The 22,832-nt window shown below is 32.0% G+C and overlaps 1 protein-coding gene across 1 annotated transcript; it reads left to right on the forward strand.

Moving 5' to 3' along the window:
- The first annotated feature begins 176 nt into the window (after positions 1-176).
- Positions 177-20,074, forward strand: LOC131853458 (ras-related protein Rab-9B). The gene is made up of 4 exons (XM_059204351.1): positions 177-637; positions 1,863-2,063; positions 17,879-18,021; positions 18,494-20,074. The coding sequence occupies exons 1-4, from the start codon at positions 428-430 to the stop codon at positions 18,624-18,626; spliced, it is 687 nt and encodes a 228-aa protein (XP_059060334.1). The 5' UTR covers positions 177-427; the 3' UTR covers positions 18,627-20,074.
- Positions 20,075-22,832: the final 2,758 nt, after the last annotated feature.

Genomic DNA, 22,832 nt, shown 5'->3' on the forward strand with positions numbered 1-22,832 from the left:
TAAAATTATTAGTAATATCAGTATATTGTATTCATTTACGAAAATACCTTTATTAAAAATGACATCATTCATAATAAACAATCGACTTGTTTATCCTTTATATCGATATATTACTGCATCGATGCCTATTATTGAAATTGAACATCACATCCCTAATTCATTTGACGGTTGTTATTACATGTGAACAGCTGTGTCTTTTGCAAAATTTCTTTCCATTACCAAATAAAACTAACATACAATTCGTGATATTAAAAAAATACTCTTTAGGCATGTAAGGTTATTAAGTCAATTTATCCAATTAACTTTAATGTCATTGGTGGAAATCTGTTATACTCTGAGTCACTGTCAATTAAAGAGTGCTGATTTCAAGGCTGGAATCATAAAAGAAGCAATTGATGGTGTATAATGGTGATTATTTTTTATAATAATGGTGGAAGAGAATGATCACACGTACGGGAGGAGTCAGAATAAAAATACGCTGCTGAAAATTGTTATCTTGGGAGATGGTGGCGTGGGCAAGTCTTGCCTGATGAGCAGATTTATATCCAACCATTTCGATGACCACAGCTTCCACACGATAGGTGTCGAGTTTATGAATAAAACGGTACAAGTTAATGGAAAAGACTATACATTGCAAGTAAGTTGGTCTAATATATACATTAGATAGTTATATATTTTTTTAAATACATAATAATATTAAAAATTATAATGAATAGTATATTTTTTTTATTTACTTACAAGCACATAAAACAGATTACAATTAGTGTAAGCAGTTTACTAGAGGTGTACAATTTTTACAGATCATAACTAAGTACACCTAGAAGCTAAATTGTGTAAATAGATACAACATAAAGTACTTAGATAAAAAAAAAATAGTAAACAGAAAGTAATATAGAACTGCAATAAGTGAACTAATGTAATTTTGGGTAGATTTTATTAACATATATTATATACTTCTATAAAAATAAACCCATATTAAATATCATTTTACAGTAGTTCATTTTGACAATATTATATGATATAAAGGTTCTTCAACTGTGTTTGGAAATGAAGCTGTGTTAAATGGAAAATATCTATATCCCTATTTGAGATATGAATTTCATTGTATTGACAGTAGATTAATTAAAATATATGAATTAGTTTCTCGACTTTTAAAGTAACATTTCAGAAGAATTTCTACTTTTTCCACAAAATTTGTAAAAATAATATATCTACCATATAGTACATTGGAAGTTAACAAAATTTGTCATCAAATTTATTATATTCTAATGGGGATGTAAATTATTAGTCTTCGCTGAGATTACAATCTCTCCTGGTGCTCTCAGACTAAAGTTATGGCCATCAGGCAGTTGACTTTTGCTACTTCACAGGCGCTTTTTACACTCACCATTTTTTTTGTTGAATCTGTAAATGCCGGAAGATGCCATGAGCATTTATAGATCAAAATCTATAAATGCTGCCAAAAGTGAAGTGCAGTTTCAAAAAACTGCACTTCACTTTTTGTGCAGCTTTATTTTAAGATACTATGGTTGTACTAAAATACAATCTGGCATGTTTTTGACTTGATTGCATCAAATCATGATGTGCACACTAATCCATAGAGTATCCTATTTATTATTATTTTTTTTTCGGACTACTCTAATGCTGTTGGCAGCAGCTGGCCTTAAAAGCATCACCGGATGATAGGGAGTGAGTGCCAATGGCACTCCAAACCTGCAGAAAGACTTATGCAGTGGCTGAAGGCTAACTCCCACTTGATGGATATGAATTAAACCTTAGCTCAGGCCATCGTAATTTCAATCCCTGTTTGAATTGGATGGGGGCCAATCGGAGGCAACCTATTTATTATTAATAATTTGCAGGTATGGGATACCGCCGGCCAGGAACGTTTCAAGTCTCTCCGTACACCTTTCTACAGAGGAACAGATATTTGTATACTGGCCTATGCCATAGATGATCGGAGTTCTTTCAACAATATTAAAATGTGGCTCAATGAGTTTCTTCACTATGCCGGTGTTAAGAATGGAATAGAGAAGTTTCCCTTTATGGTTGTCGGAAATAAGGTATTTATTGCACTTTTCTTTAGCTTTATCCATGCAATCATCTACTTTCAATGTCATGTAATTTTTTTTATAATTTTACTTTGATTATACCCAGTTCTTTGCTATGTTTATATACTCTTAACTATATCTGCTCCTAAGCTAGGGATTTATTCTTGTTTTCCTCATCTTTCTAGCCATTTTTTATGAGAGTGAAATTACAGGGGATATACATCTCAATGACAAATGCTGAATGTAAAATCTAAGAATGGTAAAGTACCTACTCTACTATATGACATCAATGTTCATTCAGGAGATCAAGGTTCATTTATCTATTCTACCTACCTATGTTTAATTTCAAGCTCAGTCACTCTATTGGGACTTATCTTGATTACACACTTGCCAATATGTTGTTTTGTTTACTCTATCCAAAAAAATGACAATAGAACATCTCATATGTAAAAACGATCTTCATTTATTTCATATTAGAGAAATAAAATTATTGTGAAATATTTTTATCTATGGAAGACTAGTATAGTGCACTGGGCTGCGCTAATAGTATATATATGCCTAGGATGGTAGATGTAATCAGGTCTGTGAGCTCATTATGGCGAATTGACCAGTGATTAATCAGGATGCTTCGAGAGGGACAGTGTGGTGGTCAACCTGATATACTCGTAACTTCCTAGTAACATAACAACCCTTGTTAAATATTTGCTCATAATGATAACTTTAATGACGATAGAACATTGTCAACTTTGTATTTCTGATCTTATCTTATCTTTATTGGTACTGGGGCCTGTATTCATCCCAGTATATTTGGATATAGGGCCATATTCTATTATATGTACACTAATATTGTACTGATAATGGTGATATTACGAATTTGTAATTTTACAATGCAGACTCTATGTACTGCACAGTGTATCATACAAACATCATAGACTATATTTGTACCTACTGTATGATTATATTTTAGACAGATTATACCAAAGACTATATATACTACAACCATGTTTTACTATATGTACACAAATATTGTACTGATAATGGTAATATTACGCACTTCGATTCTCACGCGATACAAATAATTCTTATCATAAGTATGATTTTATGTTTTGGTATAGATTGTTACTACGTGTAAAAAATGCTTTTAAATATTTATGTCAGATGTTTAGTATCTATAGTTCAAGCTCTGTTTTATTTGAGATCAGAGCTGTGTGGGAATTGTCCTGGATTATTATTATTAATCTCCTTTAAAACCAAACCTTTTTTTGTTGATGATGATACAATAGTAATGTCTGCATTTCTAACGCTGAGGAGGCAATGATACAGTAATGAATAAAGAATAATGATGCTTCGTTCAGGGGCGAAACACATGTCGCAATATGGTATAGACTGAATAATTCTTTTCTTCTAGTAGTGGTGGTACGGTTTCCATGAATTCCTTCCCGCACTGAATATTTGTGGTGAGACCACAAATATTCAATGCTGAATAAAATACTAATGGTAGTGGAATTAAACAAAATAATATTAATCCTTCAAGTACTGAAATTACTTTTTGCAAAACTACACCAAATTCGATAAAACTAGGCTATAGGCTAGTAGGCTGATCTGACATAGTACTTAATGGGGACAATAGTCCCATTTACTAACATGCTCTCACTGCACCTAAATATTTAAAATCCTTCGCTGTTCGAAAGATACATTAATCATAAAGACATATCCTCACGTTATGTGTAAATGTCAATTGTCTGAACCGAAGTTCGGATGGGTTTATAGTTTACGAGCTGTGTCCGCGGTTTCAACCGCCTTAATTTTATAACCTGTATGCTATTCTGATGTATAAGCTATGTTACTGTAAAGTTTCATCAAAATTCGTTCAGTAGTTTTTGCGTGAAAGACTAACAAACCACCATCTATACTCATAAACTTTCGCGTTTATAATATTAATAATATAAAGTTAGTATGAAAGTCAAAGTATTTATTTATATAAGACATGTTTGCTACATAGGTGACTACCCTATTTTCATGGATAGGTTACGCGTTAAAATATTGAATAATTTAATAGAATAGAAGAAATAATAATAATAATAAACAGAAAAATAAGCATTTGTACATTTCACTACAGGAGTATTCGTAGATACATCTGCAATAGAATACGAAGTAAGGTAACGAGAGACTTGGTATAGCCCATCCTCGGTAGTAATCACCAACTTCGCTATGAAAAAGAGAGAATAATAATAATAATCATATTTACTACCCAGCGGGGACAGTGATGGACTGACTCTCTCTGCTATTCTGTTTATTTATTCTTTTGCACACAAAATTGTATATATGGCGGACTTAATGCCTGATGGCATTCTCTACCAGTCAACCGTCACGCTGTTATATCATTATGACCTCTATTGCAATTATACGATATTGAAATAAAAAATCGATATTATACAATACATCGTGTAGCATTGAATATTTGCATGAGTAGCGCTGAATCAAGAACATTTATAGCTAAGTGATTTTCACAATTCACCTTGACGCTGGAAGTAGGTGCAGTACTTTAGCGATTCTTCAGGCTTTGAATGAACAAGGCCAGTGTTACCACAATGTAAAGGGGTCTTCGTGTGTAGTCTTTATTATAAATATGTAGTGTATTTTAAAATCACTAGTATCCTGACGACTTAGGCGTAATGCCGATTAGTCAGGGAGAGAAACACCTCAATGCCTACAATATTCACAATTATCTATCTCTTATTTGTTTTTATAATAATATCAACACTTTCGCTCCAAAACTCCCGCTGCCTCCGTTCAATCGTCCGTCATCCACTTGTCAATGTCACATAGATTACTTTGGCTCTGGCCTCTGACGTTCCGTTTCAGGTTACATGATTATTGACTTTACCATTTTTAATTAATGGTGCGTCACACGATAGTTAACAGTCGGCCATCCTGCAATAGTGTCTGGCCCAGACACATAGGTAACTGATGAGCGTAGTCATGCTTATCAAAGGATATAGTGTCTACAGGATCATATAACAAATACTTAACTAAATAAACTAAAGATACACATTACTTTCATAACATTGACTATCTTAGTATACTGTCAAAGGTTTACAATCTAAAATCAATACTAACAGAGCTAAGTTTCGGCATGCATTCAGAATGCACAAAATATAACATAACATATATTAATTTACATAATCCAAATCACCCAAAAACATGAACAACCTTTTAGAGTAACAAACAATTATTTGGCGGTGATTGACTTCTATGAGTCAGACTGTAACATATCACCATCACAATGTAAGTTTCCGATCCGATGAACATTGCATTTTTTTTTTATACCTCCAAAATAGAACTTGACATTTCTCATCATGAATATTTTAACGGATAAATTTAACATATCACATTACAAAAGGTAAAACTTAATTACCTACATATATAGAGAAAAAAATATAAAGAGAAAGTATTATTCTCGTGACATAAAATTAGAACAAAATCGCTGCCTGCCTTCACCTCACCAATAGAAAATAACAGGTCAATATTATTCAAGTGGTTCTAATACCCTCAATACTACTACTACTATTTTACTTCGACGATACTCTTGATTTACCAGAGAATTATTTTAATATAACATAATTCATTGAATTTCAGTTATGATTTACGTAACAATACCATCAGCTCACTGGTCAAGTAATCTATTGCACCCTTTGAACCCTGTACATTTAGGGAACTATAAATGATTGTAGATACTGATCTCAATTTTCTTTACAACACCAGTTTAACATAAACCAAAACCCACTGTTCCAGATTAATGTGAAATAGAAATAATCTTTATTCAAACAAACTTAATATAAGCACTTTTGAGTAGTCAAGATTTTTGAATCTATCGCTTATTCGGAACGCAGATTCATCACAAGAAGAACAAACAAGAAACCTGTGTGTTGTTCTTTTAAATAAATATTGATTTACTTATATTTAATTAACAACAAGGATTAGGCGTGCGGCAATCAACATAAAAACCGCTACGCACTTAATCTCCGTTCAATCAGACAACATTGACAGCGCTATGAATTTCAAGTTAGATATTTTCTAAAAAAAACACTGATTTATAAATGATGACATTTATAAATTTTTCAATTTTATAATAAGCTTTTTTTTTTTTTTTACAAAGAAAATATTTTATGACACATTTGATTTCTTTTTCTGGCAAATTGAGTACAGACTCTGGGAGTTTGTTGTAAAACCTTGCGCAATTTCCATAAAACGAATTACTAACTTTCGTCAAACGAACGTGAGTTTAGTAAGCCTACTATTCACTTTATATTTTATCGATGGTATTCGTAGCCACTTCGGCCATCCAACGTTATCGAAGGGCCTCATTCGATATTATCATAACAGTTAACATCGGGTAATATAATAAAATTAAAATCATATAAAATTTAGTTTGAGATACTTTACATACTTAAAATATGAAAGTTGCCACTGACAACTACACATTACATTTCAACATCATGAATTCAGTCTTTGTTATATTTTTCCGCCTTAAGTTGTATCATTTAATTTTTCACACCAGGTACTAGTCAGCATCTCTGCAAACACGGCTGCCTAGCTAATTAGTGAAATACCTGTTAAAACAAAACATTAAAAAAATGCCACCGCTTGCCCACTATGACTACGGTCTCAACAGATCTGGATTTTATTAGACTCAGCCACCGCTTGCCCGCACAAGGAGCTACGGCCTCAAACTGGTCAAATTCTCATTAGACTCAGCCACCGCTTGCCCACACAAGGAGCTACGGCCTCAAACTGGTCAGATTCTCATTAGACTCAGCCACTGCTTGCCGCCACAAGGAACTACGGCCTCCAACTGAAACACATCAAATATTTAACAACTGGTCATTTTCTCAATGAGGCATTCACCGCTTGCGCACGCAAGGAGTTACGGCCTCCAACTAGTCATATTCTTTATGGTACTATGCTATTTTTACTTCAGCCTCAAGTGCTCTACATTGCAACTCAACTATGGGTTATATGCACTCCCATCAAAATTTACTATTACTTTTTATTCTATTACATATCTTTAAGAACTGGATTTCCTGGTTCCATTTTACTATTTCTCCAACGCTTTAAAGGACTTTATAACATTTAATCATAAGTTAATTAAATTTAATTATGTACCAAATTCGAATTATATATCTGGTTGATATATATCTAGTATCTACCAATTTCTGAACGAACATGCAATATATTACTACCACATACCCTACTCCTATTATTATCTACCAAATCTTGAGTAGCATCAACAAAAAGCGAGTCGTTCGTTGTACGTCGCATTGAGCACACGCGGATCCCCATTTTCTCCGTGAACTAACGTATACGGAACCATCAGCCGCGATCTCAGCGCAATCATCTCATCAGTATATCATCAAATCTAAATCACCATCATTTACCTTAAAATCCATAAATCGTATTCATAGTCATATGATTATTATATTAATCTCATAATTTCATCAAAGTATTGCAAATCATTTTTCATTGTCATATCAACCGCCCGTTCTATTAGCCATTTTGCTCATAATTCAGCTTGTCATCGATTGTAACTCATCATTGTATCACTAGCATTCCTTAATCTTTCAGATCTATTCGTTACGTTATGTACAACTCTTCACCGCGTATATTTACCGACTATTTTCCATAGAGGTGTATCAAATTTTACCTTGTGATCGTCCTTACTACAATCTTGCAGTGTAACTATCTTGTACACCTCGAGCGCTTTATTCATAATATTTCTAAAGTGTCTGTATACGGTGTCTGGGTTCTATAAATTAGCACCTCTTCTAATTTCCCATTAATTACAACAGACACATAAAATCAATTCTGAAAGGATTAATTTCAATTTAAACTATTTAGTTAGTACAATAGTCAATCCGATTTCTCCAAAGGGCGTTCAGCCACACATACAAGTGCATATAGGTGCTCAGACTAATCTATGGAATCAAATGCCCAGCATTTGATTGCGTTGATCATTACTTATAAAAATTTTAACTTCCGTCGTCGTCAAAGACAACGCTTTAAATTTAATTCAATCTTATTTATCTGATCAATATCAACCAAATATTTGAAAACAACATCACCGTTATTATTATAAACTTCCAATATCTCTACACCTGTAATTTTGTACAATTCAACATTAAAACACCCTCACTTATTTAATACATCCGTTCTCGTATGCTATGCAAGTGACAACATCAATTCTTATATGTTGATGAGTTTACTATTAAAAGCCTTAGTTAACACTCTTATTTTACTTCAACTCAACAGTTATGTCAAAAGTGACAATGGTCTAAATACAACACATCCAATCTCATATTCCAGTCAATTGAGTCAACATGTATACCAACAATTCTTACATGCTCGTTAATTTAGCATTATACGCTTCGATTATACTCTTTTTTTTTTTCAACCAATTAAAATCTTAATAGATACAATATCTCAAGATTTAACAAAGGTTAACTAGAAATTAATAAAATTGGCAAAACCATCTACAACAGTAATTTTTAACTGTAAACTGTAATCTATTGTTAACAATATTTAACTTTCTTATATCTTAACTTTCATTTATATCCTCTAGTAACTTTTCTTATATATTCCTGGGATTAAATTGACAGATATAGCCTTACTTCCACAACTTATATTATCTCTCATTTTATTTGCATTGGATATAAAGGTCTCTTAAAACAGTTATAGGTTCAATAGGATCCTTTCAACTTAAATCTAGTATACCCATGTACACTTTTCAAAACTTTAATGCTCATACATTTAACAACAATCAATTGTCCTTTTGTTTTTCTTTTTCTTTTAACTAACTGTGCTTCTTAAATTTGTATTCACTATAATACCATTATAATTAAAGAACAATGGCTCAGCTCGCAAACCTTTTCTCAACAAATAATTCTCTATAACATGTAAAACTTACAATTTAGACCATGCAGTATTTATTTTTCATTCTACATATATGCTATTCATAAAGTAGTTTATTATCCATCAGTAAACCATATAAAAATCTCATAAATTACGCCAGTATCCATATTCATAAACCAGCTCGTCCATACTGACTATCCATGTCTCTCTCTATGGAAGTTTGCATCCAGTCTTCTCCTACTGTTTCCTTTTTTTTTTCTTATGTCATCTGCTTATCTTTTTTTCTGCTGTCCTACGTTTCTTTTGTCTGTCGTCTCTGCCATTTTCTTATATATATATATATATATGGCTTATAAATTTTTCATTTCATTATATGGCGTCCTACAATCCAATCAATCACAATACTATTTAAATGTTAAATAGGCATTACTATATGTATTTATACCTGTACATATGATACAATTTTCTTTTGAATCATTACTATTTATATATTTTTTTTCTTCTATAAATTGTACTGATACTGTGCTTGTGAATCACTGTTCATCCCAACGGATACCAACATCTCACTTTCAATCTAAGTTACATTTGCAGTGATTAACTTGTGTTAACAAGATATTGAGGATTTTTCCTATTCTTCTTCTTTTTTTTTTTTTTTTTATATATTCCTGTCATAGCTATACCGAAATCACCATGCACTGTCCTCTACAGTACAGTAGATTCACAGAAGATAATTGGAAGCTTGCCACAGTATAGAAGTGCTATCTTCATAAAACCGACTAACTTCAGTCTCATCCTCTTTGGTAACAAAGTTATATTAAATAAAACAAACCACATGCTTATAAAGGCATAGCATAAAACACCAACAATCAGGAATTCTCATAAATATATAACGGTTGTATAGAATGGGAACGAATTTCTATGCATGGACAATTATGCAGCCTATTAATAACCACATTACCAAGGTCATCAGCAAAGTTTTCTAGAATATCCATATCTCTTTTCTTTCCTAACAATCTTGTCTGTCTGTGTCTCATAATTTTCCTCTATAATAATTTTAAAGCTTATGTACTTTGAATATCTTAACATTGCCTCCCACAGAGACTATTTAATAATAACTAATTAATATACAGAAACTTCATTAGTCAAATCATAAAATATTTTATAATCCTGTAGTCTACAAATACATAGAAGGTAAGTTACATAAACCATTTAAAAATAGTATCCAATTTTTCCTTTCTCCTCTATTTCACCATATCACAGTTTACATGTATTCACTTAATTCTCTCCCATCTGTCCATACCTATATACAACAAAAGAGTGCTATGCACTCATTTATTTCCATTTTCCTGCCATAATATCTGAATTATAAAGTTTATTATCCAAATTTCACAATTCTAGACCACACTGTTTGACACAATCCATGTGCTAACTTCAAGATGAGTTCATTATTAACTCATGAATGCTTTAAATTAGTTATTATCTTCTGATATACATTTATTTATATTAATATTCAATAATATATTCTACTTTTTTTTTTATTATCTGTACTTCACAAATATATAATTCAATTTGAATTTAAACAATTATGATTTCCTCCTTGGTTGACATTTCAATTCCAATACAGATTTAACAATGAATCTGTCCACTTTATAGTTTCTTAGTACTACATTACTATATTCATTCTACAAATGACATTAAATAATAAAACTCAATGGATAACTTAAGCTCAGATCCTTGCAGCAAATCTTCAGTTCATTAGCTTATGCAGTACACAAGATTGGACAATATAGCAATACATTGCAATATATTACAATAGTCTATTTTCATTATTGTGATATCAATTGTCGTATGTTGTACATATTCATATTATAAAATCATGACATTTTGTGCAATTTACTGTATGGAGAGTTATAACTCATCAAAAGGCAAATACTCTCACTGTTGCGACTCAATATATATATCCAAACATTCTGTATGTACACAAATATTAACTTATTTCCAAAAACTTTTATTCATATTCATAACACTAATAGTAAATTTAAAGACAAGCTTGTTGCTCAAGTATTGTTTAGAAAATTCAACAGGTTTCTTGTACAATCAATAATACAATCAAGAGCCAATAACATTCATTTCTGGAGTTACCAAAAGCTTTTCTTTAGGTTAAAAGACAACTTCATAAATTATAAAACTGAACCATGTAAGAATAGTCTTACCTGTAATCTATCACTTTCTAACATGTCACATATTAATGTGGTGCTTATAAATTCCAACACTCACTTACTAAACATTGTCTCAAATGACAAATGTACATAGCTACAGGTACCTGCACAGGACCTTTATTGATCAACAATGGCTGCTAAGGGCCATTCTAATGAATTTCAAGAGAAGCATCAAAGAAGTGAACCAATTGCTCAAACATATAATACATTCAATCTGAGCATACATATAATATATAATTCCAGCATAATATGACACCTTTGAGGAATCGGATATCATTTCTAGGTGCTTTTTCAACACATTAATAATCAATATCATATGATTATGATAACCTTGAGGATCCTAATAGATCTCAATTGGATTTTATACTAAATAATGATTAAATAAGGAACTATTAATAATAATAGTTTACAGTTATTCGGTTTTTTAACATTGGAGTTTACTACCAATTGTTAGCCATTGCTATATATATAAAATTCAAAACACAGCAAGAAATAAATATAATAATTGTACTATCAGAGTTAAGTACTATTTTCACTGAGAGCTTCACAGCTAATCAAGAGATAGCATCTAAAATGTCTTTAATATCTAATATTATGGAATATAACATGTTATGTTGCTGGTATCAGTTTATGTCAACAATATACTGTGTCTATCTATATTAATATGCTTTATTAATTCATTAATAAACACATATCAAAGTATCAACCAATATAATATATATACATATGACAGTGTCTCAATTTGGGAATATAACCACCATCAAGACATATACCTGGACTATGCCTGTGATTGTCATTTATCTGAAATGGGATCATCAAACATATATGTGTACCTATGTAAAGAAATAATAACAATTCTTCAATTCAATTCACGTAGAACAAACACACAAAACTGAACAGTAAGTTAGACTAATTTACTGTGAATTAGCAACAAACTCAGCAATACCATTACACTGTTTATATGTATAACATGGTATGTGTTCTCATGTTCAACCTGTATGTCAACATAGTTAATGTAACTGTTTCTAATCTGTTGATATCCTATCATACTCTATCATAGGCATTAATAACATAACAATAGTTACTCTGTATTTTAAACTAATTAGATAGCCATGTTGTTCTATACTTAATGTATTCATAATACTTCTTTCTTAGGTATATTGTATACCTGAATATCGTGCTACATGTCATGTCATTACTCTCGCAAGTTATCGTACATACTAAATCTATTTAATATGTAGAAAGCAATTCATCCAAAAGTTCAATAAAACAAGTGAGAAACTGCGTTTAATGGTATGCGTGTTATTAACGTAAATTCACTTACCACAACTTCTAGTCAGAATTACCTTACAGTCGAATTTGTAGGCGGGATTGGTACCGCTTCTGAACTTTTAAAATCACTAGTATCCTGACGACTTAGGCGTAATGCCGATTAGTCAGGGAGAGAAACACCTCAATGCCTACAATATTCACAATTATCTATCTCTTATTTGTTTTTATAATAATATCAACACTTTCGCTCCAAAACTCCCGCTGCCTCCGTTCAATCGTCCGTCATCCACTTGTCAATGTCACATAGATTACTTTGGCTCTGGCCTCTGACGTTCCGTTTCAGGTTACATGATTATTGACTTTACCATTTTTAATTAATGGTGCGTCACACGATAGTTAACATGTATTACTAACAAGCAACTTTAACCAGTATATCCTGATCGCGAGACGATAACGTGGACGAAATCTGGAAAGGATGAAAATAGCGAACAAAAAGGACGAAATGGAGATTTAGACTCTTTAGACCTTCTAATGCTGTTGGCAGTTGGCCTTTACAGCTTCATCAAAGGATAGGAGGAGAGTGCAGATGGCACTCTAAACCCGCGGAAGGACTTATAGTGCAGTAAAAGGCCAACTCCTGCCTGACGGATACGACTTTACGGAACTAGGGGTTCGAACCTCGGTTCAGGCCTTCGTAATTATGATCCCCGTTTGAGTTGGACGGGGGTTCAATCGGAGGGTATTAGTAGACTCATTTGCTAGCAATGTACCTTATCAGGTCGACTCGTCGACTACCTTACTTGAATATCTTATCAGGATCCCCCTAAAACAATCAAGGTTAATTTCTAATGAATTTGCCAAACTGGCTAAATGATTTAACTTCACCATCATCTTATTAACCTCCACTGGCGAACCGCAAAGATATATATAGTTTTGGCAACCATGTAATTTTATATGGAAGTTGGATAAATACGGAATATCAGTATCAGTACCATTCAATTTTTTCTCAAGCTAAAAGAAAGACAACAGAACCAATTATATATATCATATATATAAAATTTGTGTCAACCCTGTTTGTACAAAGTAGAAGCCTTACGGTAAGCGTGTTCTTTTGTTTGAGTAAAATATTTCTACTAATATTATATTATCATAGCTAATGGTTTTCTAATCGTCTGTCCTGAAAACAATACCTATAATCTTGAACGACACATGAAAGAATGGTGTAAACAATGACCATTTCATTTATTTGCTTTGTCATTAGTTTGGTAAAGCGAACACTATCTATTTATAATTCAAACTAGTAGTCCCCGCGAGGTTGTACGAGTGTGAGTACAAATCGACAAAAAAACCGGAATTGTCATAATTTGAAAAACCCAACCTTTACACCAGAACCAACAAACTGTTTCAAAAATTCATAACTCATATACATATTTATCGAGATTCAAGATATAAAAATGAAGAAGATAGCGGAATTGTCGTAACTTGAAAAACTCAACCAGAGCCAAAAACTGATTCAAAATTTCTGATTCAAAATGAAATTAAATTAAAAGTTTTTTTTTGAGCATATATATATATATATTTATCGATATTAGAAAGTTTAAAATGGATAAGTACTTAAATCTTGATAAATATATAAGTTCTGAATTCTTGAAATAAAATCATTTTTCCTAAGTTGGGTTGTTCAAGTTATAACTATGCCGCTTTTTTTCCCATCTATAGGTAGCTCGCTGTCTAGTTAGTGTGGTTCCGTCCTATGGTATTGGGGTTTCTTTCTTAGTATTTTTATACTATATGTTGATCCATATTTAAGAATTTATTCTGTGCAAAATAATGCGAAATTATCCAGTCGTTTTTACATGAAACTTTAACATACGAACAAATAAAGAAACAGATTTCGCTGTTGTTCGTTAGCCCTTTTGTTTTCATGTAGCGAATCAGTATTGAAAATATGATTTCTACATAAATATGGAAGCATGGTCTTTAGGTATCTGCGATATTTACATGTATTAGTAATTACATGTACGTGTTCATACAATTTGTGTTGAAATAATACATATTTTCTCCTGGAAACCATCATGTTAATTTCTGGTGAATTTGCCACGATGGGCTAACTAACCTGACCTCATAACTTATCTTATCATAATCCCATTCATCCTATTGGTGCTCCGCCATGCTTATACCACAGATAATATAATATTACATACTTATACTGTTAGCGCAGGCGAGTGCCCTGATCCTTTATCATCTCTAACAAAAAATTATGCTGTACTGGGAGGAAGCGGTTTTTTTTGTGGATGATAATGAAATGGTGCTCCTGGCTGCGCTAACGGTTTACGCTGGCGGGGCACCAGTGGAGGATGATAAGATGAGCACGAGGTCAGGTCAGTTCGCCCATCGTGACAAATTTACCAAGAATTTATCACGATGGTTTCCAGGGGGAACCGTGTGGAGGCTGACACCTGTCATGGTACATTGCTAGTAATGGGTTCATTAGTCCACATTACTAACAATCCCTTTTACCCCGAGGAAGCGGATTAGGACCTATTACTAGCAATGTACCATGTCAGGTCGACCTTCACTGGGTTCCCCCTGTAAACCAAGTAATTCCATCACGATGGGCTAACAGACCTCACCTCATTCTCATCTTATCATCCTCCACTGGTGCCCCGTTAGAGTAAGTAGAAGGTACATTGTCATCCATAAAAAAATTGTACTCTGTTGACAAATAAATCAGTTATCTCATTGTACTTTACATAAGCATCTTATTTAACTTACTTTACATAAAAGTGTAATATTAAAGATACTAGTATGTTTACCATTTTGAAAGGTTAAAGGTCTCATTTTAAAACAAGGTGTTTCTTTCAAATATTATGTTATATTTTGCATATTACAACAGGGGAAATCCAAATAAGAAATCCCCTATTGTAGAGCTAATAATAATCTTCCGAAACGTTGGTGTAGGTATATGACGTAATGATGTTGACATCTGACCATAAATAAATTAATGTTTTAATTTTAGTAGTTACTTATTGAAATCTCTTTCGAATTAGCATCTTTTGTACTTACTAGCTGTGCCCGCGACTTCGTTCGCATGTTATAATAACTTTGACCAAATACCTAATAAAAAATATTTAGCATCTATTCCAAAAATCAAAGAAAAAAAATCATCGTCCTAGCTTCATAAATGACGATTTTCCTATTTTATATTACCTCCTTAATGGTAATTTTTTACAAAATTTGAATGTCATATTTATATTTTTAATCAACAGCTTAAAAAATAAGTATCAAACTTCTAGCACGATACTTCTATACAAACTTTCTTCTCCCCTTTCAATCCCTTATAACCCTTTTATCGCATTAAAAAGTTACCTATGTCCTTTCTCAGGTTCTAGACTATCTGTGTACTAAATTTCATTTAAGTCGGTCCAGTCGTTTTCGCGTTAAAGCAAAAACTACTGGACCGACTTAAATGAAACAGACAGACAGACAGAGTTACTTTCGCATTTATAATATTTGTAAGAAGTATGATGAAACGTCACAGCAGAGGTGACGTCATGTATCACGTTATTACCCACAGAACTAAATTACTACCTGCCTTTTAGAATATGCGACGAAATTAACATGTAATCGCCATTATTTCCTAAAGTTATTAATAAATCTGGACGGCCTCGGTGGTCTTGTAGTTTAGCACACCGCCTTACTTCCGGTAGTCGCAGGATCGATTTCTCGCACAATACAAACATTTGTATTAATTAGTATGATTCGTATTGGTCTGGTTGTTACCTATTTATATTATGTACTAGTTGTACCTGAGACTTCGTCCGTAACTTTATTTTTCTAAAATAAAAGTAGCCTAAGTTACTCCTTATTACATTAGCTACCTGCCAATAAAAGTGTCGTCAAAATCGGTCTAGCCAGAGATTAGTCGAAAAAAACAGAAAAAAAATTGTAAAAGATAAAAATATGGTGTATATAGCATATTTATATTAATATCCGTAGTAAAAAAGGGTTATTTTATTATTACAAACAGACATTCCAATTTTATTTATATGTAAAGATGTATGTATTTAAAAAAAGTATGTATATCAGTTGTCTAGTACCCATAACACAGCTCTGCTTGGGTTGGGACTAGATGACGCGATATATATTTTTTGTGCATGATAAAGCAGTATGTAATGTATGAAAATGATATTTTTATACATTGCCACTATATATTATTAGATTTAGCACACGCATAACTATGCGGGAAAATCGTAGTTCTAATAATAAACACTAAAATATCTCTACTAGTGTTATAATAACATCGATAAATTGAATCTGTAATCATTATAATATTAAAGATTCAATTTATCTACGTTATTTTGTAATAGATAAAAAAAATTGAACGATTTTGAAAATTGTTTATAAAATAGGTGTATAGAAAACTTTCTACTAACTAAAAACTAAATGTTGGGGGTGGACAACCATTATCACTTTGGGGGTATGAAAAATAGATACTGACTTATTTTCAAACCTACTGAATATGCATATAAATCGGTATATTATTTAATTTCATAAAAATCGGTTTCGAAGGAGTTTGGTAACTAACATTGTGACACGAGAATGTTATACATATATAAGATTACGTTGAAAGATGTAATGATATCATAACATTTTTATACAAAATGTATATCTCTTATTATTCCAACATACCCAGAATTTAAATCAAATTGCACTCAAACACGTAACATTGTTTACTTGACTTCGACACCGACCTTCGTGAAATATTAGACTACTTAAGTGATAAAAGCACCATTTGAGGTTACTATGAAAATGTCACGTTTTGTTACGTTTCTTGAGTAATACTAGAGTGGATATTTATTACACATCTGTACAATGCCGCGCAGAATAAAATGATCGAAGTCTCGTAATATTAAAACTTCTTTGTTTTTAGTCATCCCCAAAAAATCAGAGGTTGACACATTTGTACTTCTTTTACATATGTTCATCGATATTTGCGATTTAAAAATGGGCCGTATTAATATAGTGCGAGATTCTTACCTTCATAACACAGTCATTTAACTAGCACGGAAGATAATGATTTTTTAGTGTGTACCCTCAGAAATATTTTGTTTTATATAGTTTATATATACCTAATTTTTTTTATATAAATAATGACAATTACGAAGCCTTTTGCCGTCGCTTTCTAACTTTGCAATCTGATTAAATGAGCCAGTTGCAAACCAAGTAACAAGTGAGCATATGACTGAAAAGCACTTGCACGCGTCGTAACATATGAAGGGTATTATATTCGTTCCTCTTTCAAACAATGGTTACCACTTACCATCAGGTAGGCCATAGGCTTGTTTGTCATTCCTGTCAAATAAAAATAAAATGGTAACTCGAGATTAGTATTATTAATGATTTTTATTTTTTTCTCATTTGCAGTCGGATGTATCATCAAAAGACAGAGAAGTGCCTCAAGACAGTTTGAAGCGGTGGTGCGATGATAACAAGATAGCTACTTACATAGAAACTTCAGCAAAGAGCGACAACAATGTTTTCGAAGCATTCTCTATGGCCGTCCAAAGGTAATGTATCATTCAGTCATTCAGTCATTTATTTATTGGTAATGGTATGGTGCACCAGTGGAATGATACGATCAGGAAAAAAGCGAGTCATCCTATCCTGGACAATTTACCAGGGATTAAACCCTATAGTTTCCAGCGCAAGCTCGACCAGATATATAAATATTTACAGTTATATATATGTACGTACATTATTCAATAACAAACCATTCTCCTGGTGGGATGGTTAATTACTAGTAATTGCCAGGGTGCCAAGAAAACCGTTACGCGGTTCCCTCTGAAAATATCCATCGAAATTAATTCCTGATGAATTTGATCTGACTTCATACTAACCTTATTATCCTCCGTGGGTGTCTTGCCAGCATAAACCGTTAGCCCAGGCAGGCATACCATTATAATCCAATAAAAACAATCTCTTCTCTCTCATGAAATCTCTATACATGTACCAAGGAAACTTGTTTTTTCTGATACACAGATGGCTTGAATTAGAGCAACAGGCGGAAAAAGAGCTAAGTATGCTGCATCACCCCGATACTGTCACCTTACACGGTTCGAGGACCAGATCAGCGCTGCGAGCCACTTGTTGCTCTCGGTTCAGCGACGTATGAACACCTGTCAATTGTTTATAAATACACATAGCCGTAATTTCAGCGGACGTTTTGTACGATCAAACATTATACAGTTCATCAGATGATTGCCATATGCGACTTTTAGACTGGCTCTTTGATTCATTGATTTATTGCCATGCCCCATCCTCTTTGTAAATGTGCCAATCAGTGCGGAGTTGTATAAGGCAATCGATTGAACTGAATAATGTGTGACCGCCGGTAGAATACATGCGATTTCTAAATGTGACTGCTAAAATAAAAATTCTAAATTTGGAACCTACCGACATGTTTCTACATTCTAAAATAAATCGGCCAGTACGTAATTAACCTCTAGGATGTACTCTCTCGCACTATGAGGTATTAGGAATATGTGAGCGAGACAAAACGTCTTAGTCACTTACACTTGTTAGTAATCTCAAAAGAGTTTTAATTAAATTCCAAAAAAATAAGACTGTAATATACATATACACGAATGTTCGTGTTGTTATCTCAAACAATATTACATTATTTGTACCTAATAGAACTAGTGATCTTATTAGATTTACGTAACAGTAAAATAATTTAAGACATTATTATAATCATTCGACCATTTTATATATTAATAAGTAAGAAGTATAGAACGAAAAAATGGTGCCTCTATTATATCTGATTAGCTAAATAATTGCATTGTTTTTACGACTTTATTTCAAACGGATGATGCTTAATATTGCCTAGTTACTCATGTATATTCTTATGACCACTTAATAGTGTGATATTGTAATTGGCAGTTTAAGTGAATCTGAGTGTGATTTTTGAGCACAATAATGTATATGTAAATATAACTTATTTATTTACTTAGTGACTAAACTTGGCCGCTAAGAAAACTCCTTTTAAGATGTTATGTTTTCATAATATGTCAGATTTTTGAGGGTGCGTCTCCTCAAACACTATTTATGAAAACATAATAAAATATTGAACACATACACAACAATGGTATAGTGAGTTGTGGGTAATTAATTATACAAATGTTCTATTTGCACTACCTATTATTATATATTCCCATTCTTTTTGTTTAGGGGTTTGGGCTAATACTAGATGTTTTGACATTAGCTCTTTGACCTACGGAGATCTATTTAGAGTTCACTACTTAAGTCCGTTAGGGATAAAAATTAAATATATTCTTAGGAGCTTATAGCTTTTATCTCCTCGAAATAGTGTATGCTGTTGAAAATAAATAATTCGTAAATGAATGAGTGGGCTACAACCATATAAGATTATATTTACATTCCCTTATGTTTTATCAAGCGTAAATTAAGATTTTAGTAGATATTTTCTCATTAGACTATACAGATAGTTAATTCATGAAAGAATCTTTGGTTGTGATATTGGTTGCTTTTTTATTTATTTATGTTTTTTCTTGTAAATATGTTCCATTATTACTTAATTGATTTTATTTATACATATGTATATTTGTGGCATTGTAGTTTTATTAATATGTACAATTTGAACAAAATATAGACAAAAGCGACTGTGACTTGTTATTTGCTTATATATTATATATTATTATAATAATGACTTATTCATTCTTCAGACATACATATATCTGTGTGTTTACTTTGAATACATTGGTGATATCACTGTACATATATGAGGGGAGGTCAAAAAGTTCGCGAAATGCAGGGGTTGGTGGTGGTTGGTTCACTCGTCCAGGTAGTTACTTGTTAAGCACCTCATTAAGAGTACATATACCCAGTTTGAACTAAATCGGGTCATTAACTTTTGAGTTATCGACCTGGAAACAAGTGAATCGGGAAGAAGTCAGCGAGTGTGAAGAAAATTGAACACCGTGCCTTTATTAAGCTCCTCACCAAGCATGGATAATCCGCTCAGACGATTTTTCAAGAGCTGTTAGCAGATTACGCGGACTCTGCCCCTGGTAAAACCATGGTTTACAATCGGCCATCCACCGATGTGGGTTTGAAAAATTAGACCACCCACCTTACAGCCCAGACTTAGCCCCCAGCGACTATTATTTATTCCCAAAAATGAAAAAGGATGAAGGATGTGGAAAAAATTTGGCGACGATGAAGAAGTCAAGTCTGCAATTTCGGCTTATTTTAACAGCAAACTTTTTTTTTAGTGGTCTAAACAAATTATTTGTGAAATATGAAAAATGTGTTAAGGTTAAGGAAGAGTATATTGAAAAGGAAAAATAGTTTCATGTTTAATTTCAACCCCCTTCCCCCTCATTTCGCGAACTCTTTGACCTCCCTTCGTATCTACTATTAGGAATATGGTTTTTAGATAAGTGGTATTTATTTTTTTATAATATTGTTGTATATATATTTGCGATAATACCTACAATTTTCAAATTAAAGCTATATTAATAATATGCTATATATGTTTAATAAAGAACATGCAAGATTAGTAAAAAAAACAACATCAAGCATATTTGCAAGTAAATTTCGTTACTGTGTGCTAAAAAAAGCAGGATAGTTTTATGTGCACACAGGACTGTCAATCAGATAGTAAATATATGCTAAATTTAATATAAATATAAACTTTAAAAGACTAGTAATGTACCAAGAATTCCATAAATATATTTATCATTAACAAATATGAGTAATAGTATAAGGCAAGCTTTTTTTATGAACTAAGTAATAATTATGCTAATGAAATATCCTATAAGAAAAGAATGAGTATGTTATAGTCGACATTCCTACCTCATTGTGTATATCTAAAATATGTTAATTCATATCTCTTTCCTCGTCGATGATCTTTCACGTTTTCTTATTAATCTTATATCTATCTTAAAATTAAACATTGCACCAAAGTCCTCAGAATTTATCAATGCATATATAGTATAAATAGAGTTATTAAAAATACTATTCATATCAATGTAAATAAGTAAAAATAATTAAAATATATACATACATATATGTACGTAATTCATTATAAATAATAATTCAGTTCATATAATAAGACAATTCTTATAATTCCGTCCCAAGCTAAGCAAAGACCTTATGTTATGGTTACTAGACAACTGATAGAAATACTTAAATAAATTTTTTGCGATAATATACCTAGATAATACGCAGACCGATACTCAAGATTATAAGTTTGCATTGTGCAAGAAATCAAACCTGCGACCATTGGAAATACAGCAGTTTGCTAAACCACTAGACCACCGAGGGCGTCAGTAACGAAAGTGGTATGTCTGTTTGTTACCTTTTCACTAAACACGCCTGACAGGCTCGGCAGGCTAATGAAATGACATGAAGACAAATGGTATCAGGTGGAGTGACGTAGCCTGTCTTTGAATAAATATGAATTTTATTAATATATCTCTTACTGCGAAGGTAATAAAGTTGTATTTCACTAAGTGCCTAGCTTATTATATTATATACATAAGTATAGAAATATATAATCCACACCAATTTCATCACTAAGTACACTTTTTTACGCTGATTAGAAAGATATTATTATATTTTATATATGTATGTATATAGCATGCTTACTAAATTGCATTAATTAATAAAAAAATGGGAATTCGACTATAAAATTAAGCCTTAAAAGTTCATTTTACAACATTGTTGGTCCACTTATATTAAAATGCAAGGCAAGAGTTTTAGCGCCAGAGCGTGGCTCTTAAATTATGAATGAATGTAATTAAGATGCGTGCGAAAATTAGATTATTTCGAAAATTTGGTAGTAAAATATTAGGGAATAAGATTAAATATGTAGTGCTATGTAAATTGTAACCTATGTAAATTGTAACCTCCTTATTCATAAATAGAAAATATCTCGTTTAAAACAAAAAACCTATATATAACCTAAGGTTTGCTGTTTTATATGAGATATTATCATAACTTTAATAGAAAAAGACAAAATATTGTTATGTTATGAGTAAGGGGGAAATGTGATTACATATATGTCAAAATATGATATGTGATTTTAAAATTTGAATTGCCTCAAAAATATACTTATTATATATAATAGATATCAATATACATACAATACTTAATCTCAATATACGTTTGATCGCTTACAATAGTAGAATTATAAGTAAAATCGTACCTACATAGATACAATATATAATACATAAATTTGCATCGATCAATAAAAATACGAAAATTTGTATTATGTATTCATAAAAATGAATTTTATGAGTTTTCGTAATATAAAAATTAGGCGGCCTTATACTACTGGAAGCATCGTAACGGATTT

The sequence above is a fragment of the Achroia grisella genome, unplaced genomic scaffold, assembly GCF_030625045.1.
Source record: "Achroia grisella isolate CSIRO2021 unplaced genomic scaffold, CSIRO_AGI_Agris_v1 utg902, whole genome shotgun sequence".
In the NCBI taxonomy this organism is placed as follows: Eukaryota; Metazoa; Arthropoda; class Insecta; order Lepidoptera; family Pyralidae; genus Achroia; species Achroia grisella.